Genomic DNA, 17,578 nt, shown 5'->3' with positions numbered 1-17,578 from the left:
GCATGCGACATTTTCCAAGGTTTCATTTGGTAAAAAAAAACTTTAATAACAAATACTTTTGTTTATACATGTAGATAACACTTGTACATAACGTTAGGTTTACTTGTCTTTTGAAATCTAAAAATTTCCACCAAAGCACTTGAATTAAAGTTGACACGTTTTAGGAAGAAAAATTAATTTATACTCTGTTTGGGTTACAGGGAGACATTTAAATCGAAGGAAAATCTGCGTAAAACAACCAGGATCCAAAAACAAGATGGCCGCCGTCTGCCTACGCTCCTGCATCCGTCTGAGCAGCCGAGTATTTGTAGGTGTAGAGCTTGTTATCTGCGCCGCCGCTCAACATCAGCTGAAAGACAAAAGCACAACAACGATTCGGCCAATGAAAATGAAGTTTTGCGACGAGTTACAAGGAGAGCTGATGAGGAATCGTGACGGTTTGCCTCACCCCGCTGTCTGTCCAGTCCACACAAAACACTTTGTCCTCGTGAGCCGCCAGATCGTACAACGGAGCCTTGCAGCTGAAACGAAACGGTTCACAGAATGAGGCAATGTCCTGCTTTATCTACTATGGAATCAGTAAATGATTTAGGTGAATGAATGCTTTTCTTTAAGCTTTTATGTGTAATTCTGACTCCATGTGGATTTGAGGAAATCAAATCCACCAAATTGAAACTGTAACAATGATTGCAACAAGAGCTGAGGTAACCATGGTAACAATCAGATTACTATGCAAATGCAGAGTAATCTGCATTTGCAGATTGATGGATTCTCTCACACATACTGTCGATTTTGCGAATAAAGTGACAGAAAAATTATGAGTTGGAATAATTACCGAGCCACAAAACATCTGATTTCTTTGATTTTCCTCTTTTTTGGGGGCTTCTGGGTTGTTAGTTTTGTTTAATCTCTTGTTAAAGGTGCACCTTTTATTAAAAATGCACTTTAATTCTTAATTGACAACATAGTTGGATTTTAATGTAAATATATCCCTCCCCCTTTCTTTAATATTAACAATTGATTCAAAGTTTTATTGTTTTCCATAAGGTGATGATATATATTCACATTCTTTAAGTCTACCAAATTGCTGACAACTTAAAAAAAATCTGTTCTCTATTTCACATTTGCATAAATAGGGAGGAAATATTTTAATTGCAGAAATTAATATTTATGATTATTTTTTTTATTTTTTATTATTCTTTCCCACTCTTTAAAATACAGTTTTTGTGCCCAAGAGTAAAAGGTGGATCAATGTGATTATGAACAACCGAGTTTCAAACATCTAATTTCATCATGATTTTCAGAGTTTCAACTACTTTGTATCTGCGTACCTCCTGGTGTCCCACAGTTTGACCAGGTTGTCCAGGGAACCGGAGATGAGCTGGTGCTCATGGGAAGGCGCCCACTTGACTGCGGTGATCCAGCCGGTGTGGGACGTCAGAGACAACAGCACCAGCGTTCCGTCTGATGAGCAGAAGTTGCAGAAATGACATGAGAAAGTAGAAAAGAAGAGGGGTTGTTTGTAAAACTTTTTTTTCCTGATAATTTAAGCTCAGTTGGTACCTTTGGTGCGAGGGTCCCAGAGTCTGATGTGTCTGTCGGTGCTGGCTGAGGCCAGCCGTCGACACAGAGGAGAGTAGGAGATGCAGTTGAACACTTTACTGCCCGACTGGGGGGGAACAAAACAGAATGCATTGTGGGAAACATGACAGAAATTTACTAGTAAACAGATGCATCTACAAAACCACTCCCACACATTTATATGTGGCATCAAAGTGCTCATCATTTCAGCATTGGTTGGCATTATAATAATCTTCAACATATTTTATTGGGATATTATTATGCTAGGGAACAACTCAAAGAACCAATTAGCAGGAAGTCCATTTTTCTAAAAGCGGTGGAGAAAAAAAACAAAAAAAAAAAGCAAGGTTTTGGCCCACTTCTAAATCCAATTAAAATCTACCAATCAGATGTTGAACGATTTTTCAATTCAGTTTAATTAAATTCAAATATACTTCACTCATCATAAAGGAAAATTTACGATTAGGGCCACTACAGATGGAAAAAAAAAGAGGAAGTGTACATTTTCACCTAAAAGTTAACATTTTCTGGAACGAAGAAGGAAATTTGTGAGATTGAATCACAAAACTTTTTTTTTCCTTACAAATTTTTCAACTCATCAAACTCAGAAATTTCCACGTTTTTTTTTCTCAAATAAAACTTCCATTGAGTTTGAAAATGTGTTGGTTTCCAAAATTTGACAGAAAACAAGTTGAGATTCATCTCAGAAATCTTTGAGAAATTCTTTTTCAAACTAAGAAATTTCCTTCATTTTTCATTCTAGAAAAATTACAGAAAACTTTGAGATTAAAGTTAAACAAAACTTTAATCTCAAAGTTTTGTTCTAGGAAATTTTTGACTTTTCAAACTTGGAAATTCCCACGTTTTTTTCCCCCTCAAAATTTTCTGAGATTTAATTTTCAGTCAAAAATTTGCTAGAAAAAAACTCTGAAATTTCTTCTTGATCATTTTAAAATTTAACAACATTTAAATGTAATATGTTAAAACTTCAAGAAAAATTGCAGCTGTAGCTGGCTCACTTGGGTGGGGACTACTAGTTGAGAATAGTGGCATGAAACACTGCTCTTCTTACCAGCGTGGTCTTCATGACTCCAGCTTCCACGTCCCATAGTCGGATGGTGTGGTCCCAGGATGCACTACACACTTCCTCGCTGTCACACCACAAGACGGAGGACACCGCCTCGTTGTGTCCGGACAACGTCATCAAGGGAGTCTGTGTTGGAGAAGGAAAACACGAGTCAGAAGCTGGAGGGGCGGTTTTAAGCTCTTCCAGGTCGGGTTCTGTGCGCACCCTGGTCAGGCCGAGCTGCTGCGTCTTCTGTTTCTTCCTGGGCCGGTCAGCGGACTCCTCCACCTCGTCCGCCTCCTCCGTGGGCACCGCCGACCAGATCTTCAACATTTTGTCCCAGGAGCCGCTGCAGAACTGGAGGAAATGGAGAAAACGCTTTTAATCTGAGCTTTTCGATTCAAAAATAAAACGCTAACTAACGCTTTAAATATTGACCTTAGAGCCTGTGGGGTCTGTGGAAATGGCGTCGACGCTTCCTGTGTGTCCGCGGCAACAGTGTCTGGCTTTCACCTGGTTCCTCTCAGAGTTCCACTCCCACAGCAGGACGGTCTGGTCCAGAGATGCAGTCAGGAGCAAGGACGTCAGGCCGTCTGTACAGCAAAACACAACTTTAAGTAAAAAAAAAAAAAAGAACCTACAAACTGGGATGTAAAGGTCTAAGCAAGCTGACCTCTTTTGACCCAGGCAACATCCTTCACCACATCAGAGTGTCCAGCCACTGTCGTCACCGCCTTCCCTTCCAAAGACCATATCCTGGCTGTCTTATCATACGATCCTGTTAGGATCCTGGAAAACAGGGGGGAATATTTAACAAAACTGGAGCTTTGTTAAAGGGAATAAGTGACATTTGCCAAACCAAAGCAGGAAACGTTTACCACTCGCTGTCCGCCTCCACGGAGCTGATCCAGTCGTCATGCATGATGCACTCCTCCGGCTCTGGCGCCGTGATCCGCTGCACGTACTCTATCTCCACTACATCTTCCTGAAACACAGACGGGAACACTCAGCTCTACTGGGTTTTAGAACAGTTAAAGTTAAAAGTTAAAGAAAGTTCAGGCCGGTCTTACTGTTGATATTCCCTCTGTCTCCATGTGAGTGGCCAGCTGGGTTCGCAGGAATTGACCCTTGACCAGGAAGTCAAACTCCACTCTACTGTGAGATGCTGTTGGAGCAAGCACAAAATACTGTAACAAATGAACCGCGGTTATATCTTGAATTTATAGCCAGTTTTTGTGGATTTTCTTTTTAAATCAGCAATATTGCAACAAGTAACTGGATAGTTTGCAAAAGTTTTTCCTTATGTCTTGGTATGGAAGGTTACTTAAATGTAAATTGAGAATATTGTTTCATAGTATTGCAAAAAATAATTTGAAGGCTTATCCTAACAATTTAGATTCATTATCATGATCAATTCCAATTAATGGCATTTAAAAGCCACATTAATTTACAGTATTGTCAGGAATGTTTACATTTTCTCCACTATTTGTTCCCTGGAGGCATCGTTATGTTCAAGAGTATTTTTCTAGAACAGTATTCATCTTTGTGAGGCTACGACTGCTGTTTCATGCAATTACGGAAAATAAATATTTTTTATTTTATAAGATATGTGCCAGTTTTCTTGGGTAAAAGCAGCTATGCTCATGGTAGCATAATTTGAATTGTTTATGTTTTCTGTCACTTTACCATGCTTTGCTTCCAGGAGCTTGTTGATAACGTTGCTAAGATCCTGGACTTCAGAGGCAGCTGGGATGGAGAAAGGGACGTCATCTACAACATACCTACACACATACACAGAGAGAGAGAGAGAGAGAGAGAGAGAGAGAGAGAGAGAGAGAGATCAGCCTGTTTCAGTGCTATTAAATTAAAAGGTAAATAATGACAGCAGCTAGTCCTAACTTTACGTTTATTATAAATAGCTTGCTAAAATTACGGACCACGTGCACTTTAGTACTAAGTTAACAACAGAACTCAACCGCAAAGATTAAATAAATTTGACTCTACTACAGTTTAGCTTCACGAACTAGCTGCTCAGTTAGCTTAAAGCGTTGTTACTGCGTCTCTGTTTACAGTCTCACCTTTGGTCTTCTGTGAAGAACCTCGCCTGTAACTGCGACATTTTGACTTGTGTAAGACAAAAATGTATATATATATCCCAGAAATTAGCAAACTGTCATAAAACTATTCCGCTTCACTTCATAACATATGCAATTCTCATGCAGTGTCGCCATGTGCTGTCTGGGAAGACTTTCAAGTCGAAAACCGATCGAGTTCGGCGACTCGTTGATCGCCTGATCATGACTGGTTGCTGAGCGCTACCCCATTGACGCACGCGCAAATGAATTCTACGGCAACTTCAGCGCCATTTTATGAGTGGCATTTTCAAACCTTCATCCATAGCACTTGTTCCGAAAGTTTTAATAGAAGCTAAGTGACTGTGAGGTCTCTTCTTCTTCATATTAAATAAATAAAAAAAAATATATATGTTTAATAAAATACTTCATTATAATTTAACTTTTATCACATTTGAATGCTTCATACTATTAAGCTAATTTCAATCATAAAAAAAGATAACCCGAGTGAATTAAAAGGTTGTTTTTAAACGGAGATTTAATTTAGAAAGACAAAAAAAGCTAGCATTACTAGCCCTAATGCTAATAACTTAATTTACCATTGCCTGTAACCACTGCCATCAAGCATTAAGAATAAATGACGATGACTAATTAACACTGACTTGAATATTTATCCAATCAATCATGTTTATTTACATACCACAATTCAGCAGCAAGACAATGTGGTTAACCACAGCAATGTGGTTTATATTATAAAAACACGAAAATAGTCATAGAACACAGTCAGCAATTGAAGAGCATTGCCTACAATCTGTTTAACTTTATTCCAGTTCATATGCGTACAGTAAACTCTTTTGACCTCTGACTAAATCAAAACTACCCTGTTTCATCCTGATGGATAATGCTTATTATTCAGTCATTCAATTACAAGACTTTCAATGTAGAAATCTGTAGTTTTGACATCTAAACGATGGCTTCAGGGAAATTTTGAGAAATTACGTAAGTTTTTTTAATTAGGGCACAAGTTTAGATTTTTATGAAACAGAAAACAGTCATGACTCAAATGAGAAATCTCCATTTATTTGTCTCGTCATTCACATTTGATCTCATTTCATACAGACGTCTCAACATGAAAACAGCTAAATTAAACGGACAAAAAAGAAACATTAGAAACTCTGTGAGATTTCAGCCATGACTGGAGCGACGCTCTCTCTCATCCATAAAATGAGATCTGCCGAATTTCACATTCGTCTTTCATGCCAGGGAATAGGCACCATAATACTGCTGTGCCTTTTTGAGGATAAAAATGTTTGACACAAATGTATAAAGAAAGAAAAGCTAAAAGAAAGAAAAGCTAAAATAAAGTATATACACTATGCTAACTCTTCATTCATCCTCTTCCTCCTTCACCTTCTTTTTTTTCTTCTTTTTCTTCTTTTCTGTTGGCTGAAAAGCAAAGACGAGAACAGTTAAAAAAAAATTATTAATTAAAACTATAAAAAATTTGATTCAATATGTGAAGTTTACCTCCTCACTGATTGGTATCTCCTCATCTTCTTCCTTTGGCTCCTCAGGTTCCTCCTCTGCCTTCTTTTCCTTCTTCTTCTTCTTTTTCTTGGGAGACTCTGCTGCCGTTTCGGCCTCTTGCTCTAGAAAACAAGACGGGGACGTTTTTGAGCATCGTGGATTCCTGAACGTATTTGGAAGAGTTTTTTTCTTTTGAAATACACACACCTTCTGCTACCGGTTCCTTTTTGGGCTTTTTGAACTTGGTTACAGGTACAGGGTCCTGTTCACTCTTCTCCCCCTCGACTTCCTCAAATTTCCTCTTTTTCGAGGTGGACGGAATTGTCGAGTCGCCGGATGGATCATAGATTTTCACCTCACTGAGTTGGAAGAAATAAAAACGCATTTAATAATCCCACTTGGGAAAAAAAAGAAAACTCCCAAAAAGCAGGAACAAGTTGCTCCTCACCTCTTGTGCTGGTATTTGTCTGCCTTTGCCATTGCTTTGCCTGTTCCGCTGATTCTTCGGATCTGTGGCGGGAAAGAAATCGGGAGTTAAAGGCAAACAAAGGAGGACAAAAAAAGCGGGTCAGAATCGATCTTCGGACTCTTACTCCTCTGTCCTCCAGCTGTCGTAGTCTGGCCTCCAGCTTGGCCCGGTTCTCTGCTCCCATTTCTGCGTTCGTGTCCTCGCCAAGTGCGTCGTATCGGATAGCCAGCGCTGTTTTAGCCGCCAGCATTCGGGAAATCTGGACATAACGCGACAGGAGAGCATTTGNTAAAATACAGTTTTTGTGCCCAAGAGTAAAAGGTGGATCAATGTGATTATGAACAACCGAGTTTCAAACATCTAATTTCATCATGATTTTCAGAGTTTCAACTACTTTGTATCTGCGTACCTCCTGGTGTCCCACAGTTTGACCAGGTTGTCCAGGGAACCGGAGATGAGCTGGTGCTCATGGGAAGGCGCCCACTTGACTGCGGTGACCCAGCCGGTGTGGGACGTCAGAGACAACAGCACCAGCGTTCCGTCTGATGAGCAGAAGTTGCAGAAATGACATGAGAAAGTAGAAAAGAAGAGGGGTTGTTTGTAAAACTTTTTTTTCCTGATAATTTAAGCTCAGTTGGTACCTTTGGTGCGAGGGTCCCAGAGTCTGATGTGTCTGTCGGTGCTGGCTGAGGCCAGCCGTCGACACAGAGGAGAGTAGGAGATGCAGTTGAACACTTTACTGCCCGACTGGGGGGGAACAAAACAGAATGCATTGTGGGAAACATGACAGAAATTTACTAGTAAACAGATGCATCTACAAAACCACTCCCACACATTTATATGTGGCATCAAAGTGCTCATCATTTCAGCATTGGTTGGCATTATAATAATCTTCAACATATTTTATTGGGATATTATTATGCTAGGGAACAACTCAAAGAACCAATTAGCAGGAAGTCCATTTTTCTAAAAGCGGTGGAGAAAAAAAACAAAAAAAAAAAGCAAGGTTTTGGCCCACTTCTAAATCCAATTAAAATCTACCAATCAGATGTTGAACGATTTTTCAATTCAGTTTAATTAAATTCAAATATACTTCACTCATCATAAAGGAAAATTTACGATTAGGGCCACTACAGATGGAAAAAAAAAGAGGAAGTGTACATTTTCACCTAAAAGTTAACATTTTCTGGAACGAAGAAGGAAATTTGTGAGATTGAATCACAAAACTTTTTTTTTCCTTACAAATTTTTCAACTCATCAAACTCAGAAATTTCCACGTTTTTTTTTCTCAAATAAAACTTCCATTGAGTTTGAAAATGTGTTGGTTTCCAAAATTTGACAGAAAACAAGTTGAGATTCATCTCAGAAATCTTTGAGAAATTCTTTTTCAAACTAAGAAATTTCCTTCATTTTTCATTCTAGAAAAATTACAGAAAACTTTGAGATTAAAGTTAAACAAAACTTTAATCTCAAAGTTTTGTTCAAGGAAATTTTTGACTTTTCAAACTTGGAAATTCCCACGTTTTTTTCCCCCTCAAAATTTTCTGAGATTTAATTTTCAGTCAAAAATTTGCTAGAAAAAAACTCTGAAATTTCTTCTTGATCATTTTAAAATTTAACAACATTTAAATTTAATATGTTAAAATTTCAAGAAAAACTGCAGCTGTAGCTGGCTCACTTGGGTGGGGACTACTAGTTGAGAATAGTGGCATGAAACACTGCTCTTCTTACCAGCGTGGTCTTCATGACTCCAGCTTCCACGTCCCATAGTCGGATGGTGTGGTCCCAGGATGCACTGCACACTTCCTCGCTGTCACACCACAAGACGGAGGACACCGCCTCGTTGTGTCCGGACAACGTCATCAAGGGAGTCTGTGTTGGAGAAGGAAAACACGAGTCAGAAGCTGGAGGTGCGGTTTTAAGCTCTTCCAGGTCGGGTTCTGTGCGCACCCTGGTCAGGCCGAGCTGCTGCGTCTTCTGTTTCTTCCTGGGCCGGTCAGCGGACTCCTCCACCTCGTCCGCCTCCTCCGTGGGCACCGCCGACCAGATCTTCAACATTTTGTCCCAGGAGCCGCTGCAGAACTGGAGGAAATGGAGAAAACGCTTTTAATCTGAGCTTTTCGATTCAAAAATAAAACGCTAACTAACGCTTTAAATATTGACCTTAGAGCCTGTGGGGTCTGTGGAAATGGCGTCGACGCTTCCTGTGTGTCCGCGGCAACAGTGTCTGGCTTTCACCTGGTTCCTCTCAGAGTTCCACTCCCACAGCAGGACGGTCTGGTCCAGAGATGCAGTCAGGAGCAAGGACGTCAGGCCGTCTGTACAGCAAAACACAACTTTAAGTAAAAAAAAAAAAAAGAACCTACAAACTGGGATGTAAAGGTCTAAGCAAGCTGACCTCTTTTGACCCAGGCAACATCCTTCACCACATCAGAGTGTCCAGCCACTGTCGTCACCGCCTTCCCTTCCAAAGACCATATCCTGGCTGTCTTATCATACGATCCTGTTAGGATCCTGGAAAACAGGGGGGAATATTTAACAAAACTGGAGCTTTGTTAAAGGGAATAAGTGACATTTGCCAAACCAAAGCAGGAAACGTTTACCACTCGCTGTCCGCCTCCACGGAGCTGATCCAGTCGTCATGCATGATGCACTCCTCCGGCTCTGGCGCCGTGATCCGCTGCACGTACTCTATCTCCACTACATCTTCCTGAAACACAGACGGGAACACTCAGCTCTACTGGGTTTTAGAACAGTTAAAGTTAAAAGTTAAAGAAAGTTCAGGCCGGTCTTACTGTTGATATTCCCTCTGTCTCCATGTGAGTGGCCAGCTGGGTTCGCAGGAATTGACCCTTGACCAGGAAGTCAAACTCCACTCTACTGTGAGATGCTGTTGGAGCAAGCACAAAATACTGTAACAAATGAACCGCGGTTATATCTTGAATTTATAGCCAGTTTTTGTGGATTTTCTTTTTAAATCAGCAATATTGCAACAAGTAACTGGATAGTTTGCAAAAGTTTTTCCTTATGTCTTGGTATGGAAGGTTACTTAAATGTAAATTGAGAATATTGTTTCATAGTATTGCAAAAAATAATTTGAAGGCTTATCCTAACAATTTAGATTCATTATCATGATCAATTCCAATTAATGGCATTTAAAAGCCACATTAATTTACAGTATTGTCAGGAATGTTTACATTTTCTCCACTATTTGTTCCCTGGAGGCATCGTTATGTTCAAGAGTATTTTTCTAGAACAGTATTCATCTTTGTGAGGCTACGACTGCTGTTTCATGCAATTACGGAAAATAAATATTTTTTATTTTATAAGATATGTGCCAGTTTTCTTGGGTAAAAGCAGCTATGCTCATGGTAGCATAATTTGAATTGTTTATGTTTTCTGTCACTTTACCATGCTTTGCTTCCAGGAGCTTGTTGATAACGTTGCTAAGATCCTGGACTTCAGAGGCAGCTGGGATGGAGAAAGGGACGTCATCTACAACATACCTACACACATACACAGAGAGAGAGAGAGAGAGAGAGAGAGAGAGAGAGAGAGAGAGAGATCAGCCTGTTTCAGTGCTATTAAATTAAAAGGTAAATAATGACAGCAGCTAGTCCTAACTTTACGTTTATTATAAATAGCTTGCTAAAATTACGGACCACGTGCACTTTAGTACTAAGTTAACAACAGAACTCAACCGCAAAGATTAAATAAATTTGACTCTACTACAGTTTAGCTTCACGAACTAGCTGCTCAGTTAGCTTAAAGCGTTGTTACTGCGTCTCTGTTTACAGTCTCACCTTTGGTCTTCTGTGAAGAACCTCGCCTGTAACTGCGACATTTTGACTTGTGTAAGACAAAAATGTATATATATATCCCAGAAATTAGCAAACTGTCATAAAACTATTCCGCTTCACTTCATAACATATGCAATTCTCATGCAGTGTCGCCATGTGCTGTCTGGGAAGACTTTCAAGTCGAAAACCGATCGAGTTCGGCGACTCGTTGATCGCCTGATCATGACTGGTTGCTGAGCGCTACCCCATTGACGCACGCGCAAATGAATTCTACGGCAACTTCAGCGCCATTTTATGAGTGGCATTTTCAAACCTTCATCCATAGCACTTGTTCCGAAAGTTTTAATAGAAGCTAAGTGACTGTGAGGTCTCTTCTTCTTCATATTAAATAAATAAAAAAAAATATATATGTTTAATAAAATACTTCATTATAATTTAACTTTTATCACATTTGAATGCTTCATACTATTAAGCTAATTTCAATCATAAAAAAAGATAACCCGAGTGAATTAAAAGGTTGTTTTTAAACGGAGATTTAATTTAGAAAGACAAAAAAAGCTAGCATTACTAGCCCTAATGCTAATAACTTAATTTACCATTGCCTGTAACCACTGCCATCAAGCATTAAGAATAAATGACGATGACTAATTAACACTGACTTGAATATTTATCCAATCAATCATGTTTATTTACATACCACAATTCAGCAGCAAGACAATGTGGTTAACCACAGCAATGTGGTTTATATTATAAAAACACGAAAATAGTCATAGAACACAGTCAGCAATTGAAGAGCATTGCCTACAATCTGTTTAACTTTATTCCAGTTCATATGCGTACAGTAAACTCTTTTGACCTCTGACTAAATCAAAACTACCCTGTTTCATCCTGATGGATAATGCTTATTATTCAGTCATTCAATTACAAGACTTTCAATGTAGAAATCTGTAGTTTTGACATCTAAACGATGGCTTCAGGGAAATTTTGAGAAATTACGTAAGTTTTTTTAATTAGGGCACAAGTTTAGATTTTTATGAAACAGAAAACAGTCATGACTCAAATGAGAAATCTCCATTTATTTGTCTCGTCATTCACATTTGATCTCATTTCATACAGACGTCTCAACATGAAAACAGCTAAATTAAACGGACAAAAAAGAAACATTAGAAACTCTGTGAGATTTCAGCCATGACTGGAGCGACGCTCTCTCTCATCCATAAAATGAGATCTGCCGAATTTCACATTCGTCTTTCATGCCAGGGAATAGGCACCATAATACTGCTGTGCCTTTTTGAGGATAAAAATGTTTGACACAAATGTATAAAGAAAGAAAAGCTAAAAGAAAGAAAAGCTAAAATAAAGTATATACACTATGCTAACTCTTCATTCATCCTCTTCCTCCTTCACCTTCTTTTTTTTCTTCTTTTTCTTCTTTTCTGTTGGCTGAAAAGCAAAGACGAGAACAGTTAAAAAAAATTATTAATTAAAACTATAAAAAATTTGATTCAATATGTGAAGTTTACCTCCTCACTGATTGGTATCTCCTCATCTTCTTCCTTTGGCTCCTCAGGTTCCTCCTCTGCCTTCTTTTCCTTCTTCTTCTTCTTTTTCTTGGGAGACTCTGCTGCCGTTTCGGCCTCTTGCTCTAGAAAACAAGACGGGGACGTTTTTGAGCATCGTGGATTCCTGAACGTATTTGGAAGAGTTTTTTTCTTTTGAAATACACACACCTTCTGCTACCGGTTCCTTTTTGGGCTTTTTGAACTTGGTTACAGGTACAGGGTCCTGTTCACTCTTCTCCCCCTCGACTTCCTCAAATTTCCTCTTTTTCGAGGTGGACGGAATTGTCGAGTCGCCGGATGGATCATAGATTTTCACCTCACTGAGTTGGAAGAAATAAAAACGCATTTAATAATCCCACTTGGGAAAAAAAAGAAAACTCCCAAAAAGCAGGAACAAGTTGCTCCTCACCTCTTGTGCTGGTATTTGTCTGCCTTTGCCATTGCTTTGCCTGTTCCGCTGATTCTTCGGATCTGTGGCGGGAAAGAAATCGGGAGTTAAAGGCAAACAAAGGAGGACAAAAAAAGCGGGTCAGAATCGATCTTCGGACTCTTACTCCTCTGTCCTCCAGCTGTCGTAGTCTGGCCTCCAGCTTGGCCCGGTTCTCTGCTCCCATTTCTGCGTTCGTGTCCTCGCCAAGTGCGTCGTATCGGATAGCCAGCGCTGTTTTAGCCGCCAGCATTCGGGAAATCTGGACATAACGCGACAGGAGAGCATTTGATTTAGTGATGTCATTTTGAGACTTTTCTTTTTCTTTTTTTTAATTCCTTTTGGGATCATTAAAGTATTTTTGAAATTTGAATTGAACTATACAAAATGAACAAAACTAACTAAATTGATGATGAAATCTCTAACCAAAATTGCATTTGAAAAAATAATTCAGCTTAGACAGGGAGAACAGGCACAAGGGGAAGGTAGTGCAAACTATCTACTTTGTACTGGGTGTCAATTGTTTGCAGTACTTCTCTAAATGGTGACTTTTCAACAATTTGCGCAAATTATCACTATCATTTTGATAAATAATTTTTGCTTTATTGCGACAGGTGTCCTGAACTCACCTTTCCTTTGTTCTTAGCCGTAGTCTGACCCACCAAAGAGGCGTGATAGATGAGCCCATACTTGGGAGTGTCTTTACGGGTCTTCAGTGCTCTGAACAGGGCCTTCTCGGCTCCGAGGATCTGCACTGTGGAGGCCGGGTGCTTTGCCAGGTTGAGAAGGGAACCTTAGCACAAAGAAAAACATAAATAAATAAAAATTAGAGGATGAAGAACATCTTTCTGGTCAGAATCTGTTTGCAGGGACTCCTAATGACAGCTCAGATGAGGTAGTGACTTAAAACCATCACATGCATTCAGCAAAACGACATCCTGTCATCATCATCACTGCTGTCGCTTTAAATACACGGTTGCTTCGCTCATGTCACTGTTTTCCCAGAGCAGTATTTTCTGGTCCATTTTTACTGAATAAATTTACTATGAATTCATTCATTTATGACAAAAAAACCCAACAACAAATAGATGAACAGTAATAGAAGGCCAGATACAGTGATGATCATTTTTTGACAATAGCTGCGTTTCCACTGAACATGATTGCACAAATTGAAATGACAAAAAAATGTTTGTATCAGACAAATCATGTGATCGACAAACAGATGTTACTACTGGCGAAAAAGAAGAAGACCGGAAGTGGTAGTAGGAGAATAGTATGCCATGTTTTTTATAAATTAATGAGAAATTGCGAAATTGTTGGGTTTTTTTTTTTTTACATTGGCAAAATATCAGTAAAGTTTTGTGCACACTTGTGGAAAGTGACAAAGAACTGATTCTTTTTTTTTTCCTTTACACTGACCAGCATGGGAGATGAGGCGCGCGCCGACCAGCTCGCCCACCATCACCGTCAGATTCGGGGCGATAGCCATCATTCTGTTCTTCAGGTAGTCGTAGAGCTGAGCGCGGTACTCTGAGATCTCGATGACCTGAGAGGAAACAACAGATCCATGTTATAGACATGCACTAGGCCAGCCGGACGCCTCGCGTTGACCTGCAGCTGTTCAGAGGAGGTAGTGACCTACCCACACCGAAAGTTTCAGGATGAAGACGACTGTCAGCGTCATCATCACAGCCGCTCTCAAACGTGCTAGCGCTTTTACGAAAGACCTGTACCTGATCGCACAGGTGCCGGATGTTGCCAATGTCCTGCTCCGACACTTCTGTTCCCATGGAGATCTCGGCTGCTAGCTTGACCTCAGCTTCAATCTCCTCCGGGAGGATCTCCGACAGATCGGTAGTGGCCACGTTGGTGCGGTCACCTGCAAAGACAAAGAGTTTTAAAAATCGACATTTCCTAAAAGAAAAGCAATCTTTGTTTTTTCCCCCACTCCGAATGAAGCTTACCGACTTTGCGGACGGTTTTGCAGTAGGCCAGGTTGTCTGTGACGACCTTCCCCAGCTCAGGGAAGTGCCAGCCGTACCACTCCCTGCAGCGCATGTTGTAGTTGTTCAGCTCCTTGTCCAGGTCATCCAGAAGAGCTGGCGACGAAGAAAAATAAAAAATAAATAGCCCAACTCACATCACTAACACGCACAACAATTCTTGATGAGTGGTAAAACATCTACAGCAAAATGTAGTTCTGGGCTACAAGCTCTGCACATACAGAATAGGCCAATCACAAACAGATTCTACTTTATATACAATTACCTAATGCTTATTAATATATGCCAATCCCAAATGTCCCAAAATTAAGGAAATCGGTTGGCCGATAAATCAAGGCACCCCTATTCTTAACTACTATGATGCAAGTTTGACCTCAATTAGCTTTACTTTTGCATCCAACACTCCACACTGCACCTGGAAGACAATCAGTAAAAAAAAAAGTGTCCTTCAAAAACTATTACTCATCAGAATGGAAATTACTGAGCTCATTTTAATTTGTCATGCAATTAAGTGCTTATTGCACCAGGCTTATTTATATTCTTCCATTTTACTATTATGCACTACTTGGTTGATTACAAAAATCTCAATAAAATAGTCAAATACGAAATGTTTCATATATATGTATATAAACTACACACTTACAGATGGCCTGCACAATCATTGTGTCCACTTTGTCGGGGCTGAACTTGAGCTTATAACGGGACAAACTGAAAACAGATGGGGGGAAAAAAAACAATAAAATCTAGTTAATTCACAAGCACTGTTTTCTGTTAATCGAGATCAAAAAAATAAATAAAGACCAAAGAGCCTCAGTGGTAGTGACGAATGCTGAGGAAAATCCACACGGATATTTTCAGACAGCAAAATGTAATCACTGGCAGCAGCCGCTTCCCCAACTCCCTCAGCCTGCGAGCTACCGACCTGTGAGCCAAGCCCAGCGACATGGCGCTGATCTCCCTGGGAGGAAGTCCGGAGATCAGGGCCTCCATCTGGCTGCGGATGCACCTCATGAGCTCGGCCACGGCGGGGCTGTGGACACAGCTCAGGTCCAGCTTTTCCTGAGGAAAACACACCGTCAGACTCAATCTACTCCTCCTGCCATAACGGTTTCTGTTGCAAATTGCTGTGTACTCACTTTAATGACTCCGCCCAGTTTCGCGTCGCTAATGGCGAGCTGTTCATGAGCTTCTTTGGCGACAACTTTCTTCAGAACCTTCTTCAGACTCTTGCCGAGTTTTCCCTCAACAAGGGCGGTGGCAGCTTAGCAACAAAGGTGAGAAGAACAGTTACTACATGCACGGGCAAAAGAAGCAAAAATAAAACTTTACTGGTTACAACTGAAATAATATCGGATATCGGTATCAGCTTACATTTTAGTCACTCTTAACTTTAATTAGGTAAAAACTCTGAAACTTAAAATTGTATGTTGCTGAATAAAAAATCTGAGGCATTGAGGATGTTATGGTCTCAGTGGTAGTGACGATTGTGTGGGATACCTCATGTTTCCATCAGCCACAGACATACATCACAGACCAGACTGCATGTCAAAAAGCATAAAGGAGAACAATGCAGTACCTGCTAAGGCCTCTGTTGTGTCCTGGAACTTCTCAAAGTGCTTCAGTTTCAGTCTGGAGGAAGAAAACGACAAAAAAAAAACAACTGATGTCAGGTTTTGTTGAATGGCAACCCATTGACTGGTTTACAGGATGTACAATGTCTGAACTTTACATTTTGTTGGCTTTCTCAGGAGTTTCAAACTCCTTGTACAGGCTGTCCACCTGCTGCAGCTTGGATTCATCGAGGACCTAAAAGACATGGTAACCAGAAACATGAGATCTACTAACTTTGCACTCTACTTCAGCATTTCTATTCAGCAGCACTCCTGTCCTGCACATTGATTAATAATAAATGGGTCAGTTGTTCTCATACCTTGTGTTATTTACTATTGTTCCCCGTTTAGTAAGATCATTTGATTAAGATATTTTTTAACATTCCACACTACAAAATAAGTTATAAAAATATTTAGGATTCACACTGACATGTATCAGGTCAATATTGATATTGGCCAATACTCAACGAGGCAATATTGTTATTGTATGGGAAGTGAAAAAGTTGTATCGGGAAACCCTTACAACAAATAACATTTGAATTAGAAAGTGTATTTTTTTGTTTGTTTGTTTTTGTGTTTTTTACATGAAGCAGACTGATTTGAAGCAAGTCTGGATCATTGTTAATGTAGTTTTAAAAATTACATGTCCCCTTTTATAAGAGCTTCTTAGCTTTTGACTTAAGACTCCTAATACATTAAGTAATGATCAAAAGAGGAATATACACTTCTTGACACTGTATGTAATTCTATCACAACCAAAAGCAGATTGATTTGTTCTGGCCGAAAAAGCTTTAAAATTGCCCCCCATGTTGAGCCATTGAAATAAACAGGCAGATGAGGCTCCATGTTCACACGTGGTTACAGGCCCGTCGCAATGCTAGCTCTGTTAGCATAGCTTAGACAAACATTAACACGATACGTAAAAATACAATGTAGCATCCCCCAACACGACCAGCACATTTACTACTTTAACTGCATTTTGTCACGCGCTGCTGCAAAATGTAAATCCCAACCAGTTACAGTTTCCGAGTTACGTTGCTAATCGGAGCTAATTTTTGCATGCTAACTTCGCATGCAAAAAGTATCAAAATCTGAATGACGCTTTTAAATAATTGTGAAAAAAGTTCTACACTTACTTTAAAGATGGCGTAGCCAGCAGCGGTCTCGAATAGCACTAACATCTTTTTAAAATTAGTCCTGTATGTCTGTTAGGAGGCTCCCCGGTAAGGAGAGCGTTGAAGTTTAGCTTCACCGCACACTGCTTCGTTCCTCCACACGCGGTGCAGAAAGAGGTCGGCGAAAGGAAACTGATGGGTTGCCAGATCCGCTCACATGGGCTGAAAATACCCGATTTAGCATATCACTTTCAGATCCATTTTAGAAGCGCTCCTTTGCAAATATTATTATTATTATTAACATTATTAATCACTATTAACCATATTTGGATCTTTGGATATAAAA

The 17,578-nt window shown here is 39.8% G+C and overlaps 3 protein-coding genes across 4 annotated transcripts; all 3 read right to left on the bottom strand.

The window, feature by feature from the left end:
* Window positions 1–20: 20 nt before the first annotated feature.
* wdr12 (WD repeat domain 12) lies at window positions 21–4,931 on the bottom strand. Its single transcript, XM_007565372.2, has 12 exons — window positions 4,726–4,931; window positions 4,334–4,428; window positions 3,718–3,812; window positions 3,526–3,632; window positions 3,321–3,436; window positions 3,086–3,240; window positions 2,873–3,004; window positions 2,654–2,794; window positions 1,564–1,669; window positions 1,332–1,464; window positions 449–521; window positions 21–349 (listed from the first exon to the last, which is right to left on the bottom strand). Exons 1-12 carry the CDS (start codon window positions 4,764–4,766, stop codon window positions 272–274), a joined length of 1,272 nt encoding a protein of 423 aa, XP_007565434.1. The 5' UTR covers window positions 4,767–4,931; the 3' UTR covers window positions 21–271.
* An 847-nt stretch (window positions 4,932–5,778) lies between these two features.
* nop58 (NOP58 ribonucleoprotein homolog (yeast)) lies at window positions 5,779–17,433 on the bottom strand. Of its 2 annotated transcripts, XM_016678221.1 has the most exons (17): window positions 17,254–17,433; window positions 16,237–16,313; window positions 16,084–16,136; window positions 15,644–15,768; window positions 15,430–15,566; window positions 15,151–15,215; window positions 14,469–14,603; window positions 14,238–14,383; window positions 13,924–14,050; window positions 13,134–13,297; window positions 12,632–12,766; window positions 12,487–12,548; window positions 12,246–12,397; window positions 12,039–12,160; window positions 6,464–6,478; window positions 6,247–6,342; window positions 5,779–6,165 (listed from the first exon to the last, which is right to left on the bottom strand). In XM_016678221.1, the coding sequence occupies exons 1-17, from the start codon at window positions 17,296–17,298 to the stop codon at window positions 6,106–6,108; spliced, it is 1,716 nt and encodes a 571-aa protein (XP_016533707.1). In that variant the 5' UTR covers window positions 17,299–17,433; the 3' UTR covers window positions 5,779–6,105. The 2 variants fall into 2 exon arrangements, with proteins under 2 accessions (XP_016533707.1, XP_007565433.1); XM_007565371.2 differs by lacking the exons at window positions 5,779–6,165; window positions 6,247–6,342; window positions 6,464–6,478 and adding an exon at window positions 11,572–11,958 and having other exon boundaries at window positions 17,254–17,298.
* Window positions 7,091–10,723, bottom strand: LOC103147222 (ribosome biogenesis protein wdr12-like). Its single transcript, XM_007565453.2, has 10 exons — window positions 10,519–10,723; window positions 10,127–10,221; window positions 9,511–9,605; window positions 9,319–9,425; window positions 9,114–9,229; window positions 8,879–9,033; window positions 8,666–8,797; window positions 8,447–8,587; window positions 7,357–7,462; window positions 7,091–7,257 (listed from the first exon to the last, which is right to left on the bottom strand). The coding sequence occupies exons 1-10, from the start codon at window positions 10,557–10,559 to the stop codon at window positions 7,106–7,108; spliced, it is 1,140 nt and encodes a 379-aa protein (XP_007565515.1). The 5' UTR covers window positions 10,560–10,723; the 3' UTR covers window positions 7,091–7,105.
* Window positions 17,434–17,578: the final 145 nt, after the last annotated feature.

This window comes from Poecilia formosa, unplaced genomic scaffold (genome assembly GCF_000485575.1).
Source record: "Poecilia formosa unplaced genomic scaffold, Poecilia_formosa-5.1.2 Scaffold175, whole genome shotgun sequence".
NCBI lineage: Eukaryota > Metazoa > Chordata > Actinopteri > Cyprinodontiformes > Poeciliidae > Poecilia > Poecilia formosa.
This window is presented reverse-complemented; position numbering and strand designations above follow the sequence as displayed.

What these genes read in the sequence shown, in the direction of transcription:
- wdr12 (XM_007565372.2), bottom strand. Translation starts at nt 4,766, where the DNA reads ATGTCGCAGTTACAGGCGAGGTTCTTCACAGAAGACCAAAG. An exon ending in AGACAGAGGGAATATCAACA is followed by an intron (nt 3,633 to 3,717) that starts GTAAGACCGGCC and finishes TCTGTGTTTCAG; the next exon opens with GAAGATGTAGTGGAGATAGA. An exon ending in CTGGGACCCTCGCACCAAAG is followed by an intron (nt 1,465 to 1,563) that starts GTACCAACTGAG and finishes TCTGCTCATCAG; the next exon opens with ACGGAACGCTGGTGCTGTTG.
- nop58 (XM_016678221.1), bottom strand. Translation starts at nt 17,298, where the DNA reads ATGTTAGTGCTATTCGAGACCGCTGCTGGCTACGCCATCTTTAAA. An exon ending in TCGCTGGGCTTGGCTCACAG is followed by an intron (nt 15,216 to 15,429) that starts GTCGGTAGCTCG and finishes ATCTGTTTTCAG; the next exon opens with TTTGTCCCGTTATAAGCTCA. An exon ending in GCGCCTCATCTCCCATGCTG is followed by an intron (nt 13,298 to 13,923) that starts GTCAGTGTAAAG and finishes CTTTGTGCTAAG; the next exon opens with GTTCCCTTCTCAACCTGGCA.
- LOC103147222 (XM_007565453.2), bottom strand. Translation starts at nt 10,559, where the DNA reads ATGTCGCAGTTACAGGCGAGGTTCTTCACAGAAGACCAAAG. An exon ending in GCTCCTGGAAGCAAAGCATG is followed by an intron (nt 9,606 to 10,126) that starts GTAAAGTGACAG and finishes TTGCTCCAACAG; the next exon opens with CATCTCACAGTAGAGTGGAG. An exon ending in CTGGGACCCTCGCACCAAAG is followed by an intron (nt 7,258 to 7,356) that starts GTACCAACTGAG and finishes TCTGCTCATCAG; the next exon opens with ACGGAACGCTGGTGCTGTTG.